The following is a 9,223-nucleotide window of genomic DNA, read 5'->3' on the forward strand; positions in this document are numbered from 1 at the left end:
TGGGACATGCCTACCATGTGCTAGCCTATGCTGGGCTCAGCGGATGCAGTGTCCTAGAGGTCCAACGGCATATGGGAACAGGAAGGAATTAATTTGACGTGGGGGAGGAAGAAGGAAGACTCTACAGAGAAGGTAGTATTGGAGCCAGGTGCTGAATGAGGGTTTCTCTGGGCAGAGAAAGATGAAGGGCATAAACTAAGTCAGGAAGATGCAGGCTATGTTTGGAGAGTATAAGAAGCTCTAAATGGCTAGAACTTAGTGTTTCTGCTTGAAAATACCGGGAGGCGTTGCTGTGAGAAGGAACTGAGAGCACAAGGTTGGGGCCAGATGGGGAGCATGAGTTCTGCTACTTCTCAACTGTGACTGGCTTAGGGCCTCAGTTTCCTCATCTGTAAAATAAGGAAAATTGGGGGGAATAATAATATGCCTTCTTTATTGGGTTTTTGTGAGGATGAAAGGAGAAAGATCTGGCACACAGCAGGAACTCCGACTTTGATGTATGTAGCCTAAGGATACAAGGTAGGGCCAGATACAGATTCTTAATGTTTGTCACTCGTGGTTTGCCTCTTTGTGCAAATCATTTTGGAAATGCTACGGCTTGTCCCAGCCCAGATCTCTGAGGGAATTCTGCCCTCAGTTAATACTCTTCACAGTAGGACATCCTTTGTGGATGTTTTCCTGACCTATTCCCCTGCCTGGGCCAACAGTTCCCTCTGACTCATGCATTTCAGCCTTACGTTGTCTCATCTTTACAGTGAAGCTGTTCAAACCATTTGGGCACCTGAGTAAATGATATTACTGGTCATAGGGTCTGCGTGTGGTTTATACTCTCAGAGAATTCATATTTGTACTGAAATTGTATCCCCTTACATCCCGTTGGCTGGAGGGTGAGCTTGTTTTTATCTTTAATTACCTTCCCCTGCTTGAAAATAAGGCTGTTTTATGTTTTGGTTTGTTTTGTTTTCAAGACAATTTATCACTATACCTGTGGTAGTTCAACACTCAAAAAATCTAAAAGGTAAACGTGGAATTCTTGCTCCTATTCACGTTCCACCCAGCCCATTGCTGTGCCCCCATAATCTTCAAGTAACCACTGAGATTAGTTTTTTGTGTGTCCTTCCAGTTTCTTTACGCAAAACATAGGCAACTGCAAATGCACAGTCTTGTTTTCCCCCTTTTTTATTTAAAAGGAGAATAATAAAGATACTGTTCTCCACTTTGCTTTTTTTTTTTCCCCCTAATATTCTGAGTATCTGGGAGATCATTCTATACTTGTACAGAGAGAGCGTCCTTGTTGATGAGGCAAAATTAGGCAGAATGAACCTAGAAGTTTAGCAGAGAGCCTTTGGCTGGGCAAGTCGGGAGGATGGGGTGAAAGAAGGAATGTCCCAGCAGTGAGACGACCACGCAGCAGCAAGCAGCTTTATCTCTTTCCCTGAGTGACCCGAGCCCTCCCTGTATACTGGGGAATGTTGTGTGTGTCCCTGAACAGAGGGACAAAGCTCTCCGTAGGTCCATGCCAGTTAAAGGCTAGGCACCCACCAGCAGGGCGAGTCCTACCCCCTGAGGACTGCCAGTCACAAGGCCTCCCCCAGGGGAGGGGCTGGTCAAGAGGGAGAGATTGAGGCAGATGACCCGTATGCTCCCCAGAAAGGCTGTGGGTCCAGAAGACAGGGCCCACTCTGCTCATCCCTTCCTGGATAACCCCAAGGGGCTCCCTTTGTAAGTTGACATGAGCCATTCTTGTAGCTTCCATGCAGTGGGGAACAGGCTCCGTTATATGATCTTACACTGATCTAAGGCATTCCAGAATTGGGCACTGACTCAGCTTCCCTTTGCAACTCCTTTGGCTGAGCTGGTAGTCAGGAAAGCTTGTGTCACTCTCTGTTGCAGGAGTCGTGCAGCATTTGCAGAATGGCCAGCTGCTGAGGGACATCTATCTAAAGAAACACAAACTCCTGCCAAATGACTGGTCCACAGACCAGCTGTACTTAGAGACCACTGGGAAAAGCCGGACGCTACAAAGTGGGCTGGCCCTGCTTTATGGCTTTCTCCCAGATTTTGACTGGAAGAAGATCTATTTCAGGCACCAGCCCAGTGCTCTGTTCTGCTCTGGAAACTGCTATTGCCCAGTGAGAAACCAGTATCTGGAAAAGGAGCAGCGTCGGCAGTACCTCTTACGCTTGAAAAATAGCCAGCTGGAGAGGGCCTATGAGGAGATGGCGAAGATCGTGGACATCCCGACCAAGCAGCTCCGAGCTGCCAATCCCATAGACTCTATGCTCTGCCACTTCTGCCACAACGTCAGCTTCCCTTGCACCAGAAATGGTTGTATTGACATGGAGCATTTCAAGGTGATCAAGACGCATCAGATAGAGGACGAGAGAGAGAGGCGGGAAAAGAAACTGTATCTGGGGTATGCGCTCCTGGGCGCTCACCCCATCCTGAATCAGACCGTCAGCCGGATGCAGCGTGCCGCAGCGGGCAGGAGAGAAGAGGTCTTTGCCCTCTATTCTGCGCATGATGTCACTCTGTCACCTGTTCTTAGTGCCCTGGGCCTGACGGAAGCCAGGTTCCCAAGGTTTGCAGCCAGATTGATCTTTGAGCTCTGGCAAGACAGAGAAAAGCCCAGTGAGCATTCTGTCCGGATCCTTTACAATGGTGTGGATGTCACATACCACACCTCTTTTTGCCAGGACCACCATAAGCGTTCTCCCAAGCCCATGTGCCCCCTTGAAAACTTAGTCCACTTCGTCAAAAAGGGCATGTTTGTGACCCTGGGTGGTGGTAGCACTAATTATTTCGATGCATGTCATAGGGAAGGATTCTGAAATGTACACCGCACTTATAGAATCTATGTCGCTACAGAGGGATGGGGAAGGTACGCTTCTAGTTCTAGCGTTTGCCAAGGGTACGAGATTATTGATTTTTTTAAGGTTAGAAATTGTGCTTGGGAGCCATAAAGATGATTTGGGTTGAACAGTGAGTACATTACTGTACTCGGGTACATGAGTTACTTGATACACAATGGCTACTTCACAGAGAAAGGAAGGTACTTGATCTTCTATAGCCAGACTTGGCTTACAATGCCAGAAAAATATTCTGATGCCCAAAGTTGCCAATCAAATATGTATCCTTTTGATCTGCCATGGTACTACTGTATGATGGAACCAGCAAACCTCAGCCAAAACTTTTTTAATCTGGAGCCATCTTACCTTATCCTTATTCAATGAAAAATTTCCCAAAGTGATTTATCTAAACTAGGGCTTGGCAAACCTTCTCTGTAAAGTGCCAGATAGTAAATGTTTTAGATTTTGCAGACCAAAAGGCCACATATAGTCTCTGTCACAGCTATTCAATTCTGCTCTTGTCACATGAAAGCCACCACAGACATTATGTAAATGAATGAGTGTGGCCGCACAAAACAGGCAGTGGGTCAGGTTTGGCCCCCGGGCTGGAGTTTGCTGACCCCTGATCTAAAATACAGGCTCTACTACTATCGCACTTTCCGCACTTTGAGAACCAGTTGAATACCAAGAATTATTCAGCGGTGCCTCCAGTAACTTCTGCTAGAAACACAGAATTTGGTCTGTATCTGACATTATAACAAAACAATGCTTAATAAACAATGAATCAGAATGAGTCACATAAAAATTATTAGAATAATACTTGATGTTCACGATGATTGTGGTATAAGGTAGTTTTAAGTATGTTTTAAATATTTGTCTGCTGTAGTCTATTTGCTGTATATGCTGAAATTTTTGTATTCCATTTAGTATTTTTATAGTCTAGGAAAATATTTTCTGAGACCAGTTTTAGATTTGCTCTTACTCCTATGTAATATTCAATTCATTCTACCTGGTTGGTGGTTAGAAGGGAGCCAGAAGCTGAAATCAGGCACTTTCTTCCAATAAAACTAACTATGGCTTATTTTCTTTGACAAGCCATAGAAATCGATCAATTTTTAAACCATTTATGTCAGTTTCAAAAGGTAAATTCGAATTGATTTTTAAATAAGTTTTTGGAAGGACTTTGTTACTAGATAGTTAAGTAATCTTTATAAAGTATTTTATATATTAGAAGCACTTATAATTAAATCTGTGGTTTCTGAACTAATGGTGCTAGTTCTGTGCGAAGAAATGTAACTTGCAAGTGAGATTCTCCCGTGTCATTGGTATTCTGATCTTTTCTCTTTGTTTTTGTCCAGTGTTGCATTTAAATATGTCTGTTTCTATTAATAAAATTTTGAAGAATACTTATACGTCCCATTAATGCTTTGTACTCAGAAGTCACTCTAGTTCTGTTCAAGTGAGTGCCAATATTTTTTTAATTGATCCTTTCTTTGGATAAATAACAATATTTAAAATAAAAAAAACTCTATACTCCCTGTGGGGAAGGGAGGGCCAGGCCCCAAGGCCCAGCAGAGATGACACGGACCGCAGTCCTGCTTCCTCCTCTGACAGCAGCGTCAGAGCTTGGTGGGCCCAGAGGACGTGGCACAGCTGGTGGCCTGGAACTGGGTTAAAATTTATCTTAACTGCTTCTATTATTGCTGACAATCTTGTGTTGTCTCTCGAGTATTTAATGCCTATCAGTTTTGTTGTTTTTGTATTTTTGCTTCTTCTTGCAATATCTCAATTAGAACTGCTCAACACACTTTGAAGATTTCAAACCAAAAGTGAATCAGAAAATATTTTAAAAATTAATTTGCCACCTCTGTTGGTAAACGTAAATATTTTGGGTAAGAGCCAACATTCAAAGTGTAGCTGCAGGTTTTGCTTCTGGGATGAGATAAACAACTTTTGTGGAAAACAGCTTTGTTTTTCTGAATGGCGGCCGAGGCATTTCACAGTATGACAGCCCTGCTCACACCCAGAGTCTGGCCATTTCACTAAGAACTTGAGTTTAGGCTGCCCACCGTCAGTGCCTACTTTACTTTTCCCAGGCGCCTTTTAAAATAACTGCTTCGAGTTAAGCCTGCAATAAGTTAGTGACCTCCGCCCCGACCACCCTACAAGTAAGAGGTGCCTGCTACCCTGCTTTCTATCTCCTGCTCCTCAGGACATGAGATGGAGGGCTGCCCGTCCGTCCCCCCCCCCCCCCCCCAGCAATAAATCCTGTGACTACTTCCTTTGTGTGAATGTAATTGAAACTGCCTCTTCAGTCAAAACGACCCCATAGGTGGGTTTCACTTCCCCTAAGTGGGAGCTCAGACGCAGAGGGAGCTACCTGCTGCCTCCGTGTGTGGGTTGCTTGTGCTTCCTCATTCAGCACGTCATAATCTGCATCTTCTTTTTTTTTTTCCAGATTTTTAAAATTTTATTTTTTAGTTATAGTTGGCCTACAATATTAGTTTCAGGTGTACAACATAGTGATTAGACATTTATATACTATTCTTAATTCAATACACCAGCTCCAGCTTCTCAACACAGCCTCTCAAGACATCGGGTAAGCATAGCATTAAAATATCTTCCTCAATGTCAAGTTCTGAGACATTTCATTCTATAAAAAAACACTGAGCACTGAACTGAGATGAGTGGATTTAGTCTTTGGTATCTGGGTATCTGTCTTAATGGCTTAGTTCATGGCAGGTGGGGGTGTATACAGGTGTATATTCTGCTTTCTTGTTTTTTATTAAAATGAATACATGCACACTGGAAACCAATCAAACGATACTGAAAACAACTTCAAAAGTGAAATTCTCCTCTAATCCTATCTCCAGAGAGAACAGTGTGAGCTGCCTGACAGATATTCTTACAGAAAATTTCCATGACGATGCAGGAAATATATGTAATTTTTAATAGGAACAAAATATTTTAAATATGTTATTCTGTGCTTGCTTCCCTTAAAAATATTTTTTCTTCAATTGTTTCCTTTAACGATATGTCTTAGACATGTTTCTCGTTAACTTGCTTCTCTTAGTATCTCTGGGAGATGTTTCCACATTGAGATAGACAAGTAGGTAGGTAGGTACATAGATAGATGGAGAGATAGATAGATGTAGATAGATAGATATAGATATAGATAGTTCTTTTTATAGCCCCTGCATAATATTTCATGATATAGATGAAACATTTTTTTAAATCTCATTACAAATTAATGAAACTAAAACTTAAAATCAAGACACTAAAACAGGACTACAAGGCTTTTGAGTTACACAGAACAAAGCAGAAGCCAGCAAATAAATGAGTGATGTATTCTTTAATTTCACTTGTAGACAGAATTGAAAAACTTAATCTAATATTGTTATTAATCTGTTTTGAGAGTCTTCACAGCTATAGCAGAATTAGACTTTTGGAATGATTTGAGTGATTCCGTTTCTTAGAGCTCGTAAAGACTGATGCTGGAGGGGCAGGGATGCAGGCTTCCGTGTCTCTGAATCTTCAGGAAGCCTTCAGAAGAGATTTAGCTGCCCAGGCTATGGTGGATGTACCCTAGCGTACTTAAACACAACCACAATAGAAAGCAGAAAACAGCTTGGGTTTACATTGCAGTTGTCGCTTTGATGGTGGCTGGCACAGAGTTCTGGCCTGGGCATCTGGTGGCTCTCATTGCTCAAGGCCATGGACCTCAGTGTTGGGGTCTTACCCCTGCATAGTGCCTACCCAGTGGCCAGCTCAGATGAGTAGTAATAGCTTCTGCTTAAGAGGAGCCAGCTGAATTCATCAGAGTGGCTGGCTAGGCCTTCTGGCCTCTGAAGCCCACCTGTCCGCTAAGACCGACCTTGATCGCTGAGGGGCCAGCATGACTCCTCCCTGGGCTACAGAGCCCCCTCAGCAGAGGGATAGCCTGAGGCCTGGCTTCTAGATAACTGTCAGTAGTAAAGGCACCATTTGGGGGGGGGGGGCATGCTTCCCTCCAGGGGCCCCACAAGCATTTATCAATCTAAACAACTTTCTGAGGAAGGTCCTATTACCCCTAATAAAATGAGAAAACAGGCTCAGGGGAGTGAAGTCACTTTTCCAGAGTCAAAGCCCAGAATGTAACCCAAGTTCACATGACACCAGAAAATACCATGGAAAGGCTTTACCTACACTAATTTAATCCTAATAGTCTACACGATACCATATTTGCTGGTGAATATCAGTGAATGCTAAAACACAGTCGGGTTTCAAGTTATCAACTTAAATCTAAATGGTTAGGACAATAGTCTGACTCTGCTTCTTACCATCTGTGATTGCTGTTTGTGTTAAGAAAAAACTTACATAATGTACAGCTAACCTTTGCCGTGATGTTATACCCAGCCACTAGGGGGTAGCATCAAATAAATTTTTAGAGTTCAAGACCCAGTCTTCCATCTAAAGGAAGTAGGGTAGTTTTGTGATGTGTTTTAATAGGGTGAACAGCCATCTGTCCGGTTTGCCTGGGACTGAGGGGTTTCCCAGGATGAGGGACTTCCAGTGATAAAACTGGGCAAGTCTCAGGCAAACTGGGACAAGCTGGTGACACTAGTGTTATATGTTGAGACGTGCATTAGATGCTACTGTTATTCCCACTTTATAGAAATGGGGAAGCATAAAGGAGTGACCTTCTGAGTTTACACATAGCTAGCTAGTATGCAGCAGAGCTGGGACTCAAAGCTGTTGTCAATTAACTCGAAGGACCACATTTTTAAACAGGATATAATAATGCTTCTGTGAACCTTTTGGCACTATTTGGTGACATGCAACAGAAACCTGATTACAGTGGTTAAACAAATAAAGCCTTTCATTTTCTTCAGTGGGTCCACCATGTCATCAGAAACCCAGACTGCTATTTAAACCTCACTGGCCAGAATGGGGTCCCTTGGCCCACCTCTACTGCAAAGGAGTCTAGGGAAGTGGGGATTGTTATGGGGCATATTGCTGTCTCAAACAAATCAGACACCTCTTAATAAGGAAGAAGGGGAAAGTGGATACTGGAGAGAGAACTAGCAGTGACTGCTACATTCTCCAAAGCCACCCATTGAAATTGAAGGTGTGGATGCAGCACCACCCTTATCCCCCACTTCAGGACTTGTTTCCCCAGTGGCTGGGAGTGTGCAGGCTGGTGGTACCTCCTTTCCAGGCCAGCGACATCCAACGACTGGGCAGGGCAGAGATGTAAAGCCCTGGAGACAACTCTGAAGGGCCATCCCAGCTTCAGCACTCCCCACAGGGTCAGTTGCAGTCTTGTGACTACATCGCAGCCCACTTCTGCATCATCCTGCTTCTTTCCCTTCCTTCACACTGTTGACCCCAAGAATAGTCCCCAGTAAACTTCCTGCAGACATACCTGTCTCAGAGCTTGCTTCCTGGGAACCGGCCTGCAACAGGAGGCAAGCAAACCCAAGGCGTTAAAGCCTCTGCTGGTCTGGGCAGTAAAGCTGGAGTCAGCTATTTGAAAGAGATAATGTCTCTATTGATGACAAACGTCCATTACTGCCTTTGAGAGGCTTTCCATTTTATTGTGGAAGCTAAGTAAGCACACAGGAAGCAATAGGAGAAACTGGATCCTGGACAGTCCAGAGCTAATGACAGAAGCCTGTTCCACCAAGACTTACCATTGATTGAACACCATGGACTGAGCACTCAGCTGACAGTCTCTATGTCTCACAGCATGAGCAGACATTTATTATCTCTGTTTTACAAGTAAGGACACAGGCCCAGAGGTAGGCATCTGCCCGCGATCACACAGTCAGAGTAAGTGGCAGACTTAGGCCTGGAACATGACTTATCGTAGACTGCAAGGCTCTCTCAGGTCCCTGAGCACACCACTTCCTCTACCCCATCACTGCATTACCCTCACACAATGGAATAAGTAAGATATGAAACTTGAGGGTATAGCTGAGAATCTATCCCACTCCAGGGAATAACCTCCTTCTTGCATTTCTGTGCAGACATTCATGTTTCTAGTTCCTTTCGTTTCTCTTTTCCTGTATTTTTTCTAAGGCAGCATCTTCAAGAAAGTATTATAGGATCATCTTATAATGGGTTGTTTAAGCTTGGGTTCCTCTGAAAGCAGAATCTGAGAAAAAAGCTTACGTGTATGTGTTTACCAGGGAATGCAGTCCCAAGGAGCAGGAGTTGGGTGCGGCAGCGGAGCTCACCAGCCAATCAGATTTGGCCCTGTGGGGGAGGGTTCAGCACAGAAAGATGGTGTCTGCCTGCTGGCTACACAGGAGGGCGACCCCACACAGGGAAATTGGCGACTATCTTCCAGCCCTCACCTGAAGCGACACACCTTAGTCTGCCTCCTGTTTGTC

The 9,223-nt window shown here is 44.1% G+C and overlaps 1 protein-coding gene across 6 annotated transcripts in view; it reads left to right on the top strand.

Moving 5' to 3' along the window:
* Positions 1 to 4,255, top strand: part of PXYLP1 (2-phosphoxylose phosphatase 1) — a 65,422-nt gene extending 61,167 nt beyond the window's left edge. For all 6 annotated transcript variants that reach the window (XM_019747398.3, XM_074312931.2, XM_074312932.2 and 3 more), the window contains one exon: positions 1,894 to 4,255. In XM_019747398.3, coding sequence (XP_019602957.3) covers positions 1,894 to 2,831 — 938 coding nt within the window. In that variant the 3' untranslated portion in view covers positions 2,832 to 4,255. The remainder of the gene's footprint in view (positions 1 to 1,893) is intronic.
* The last annotated feature ends 4,968 nt before the right edge of the window (positions 4,256 to 9,223 follow it).

The sequence above is a fragment of the Rhinolophus sinicus genome, chromosome 5 (assembly GCF_057876585.1).
Source record: "Rhinolophus sinicus isolate RSI-liver-muscle chromosome 5, RSI-T2T, whole genome shotgun sequence".
NCBI classification, from domain to species: domain Eukaryota; kingdom Metazoa; phylum Chordata; class Mammalia; order Chiroptera; family Rhinolophidae; genus Rhinolophus; species Rhinolophus sinicus.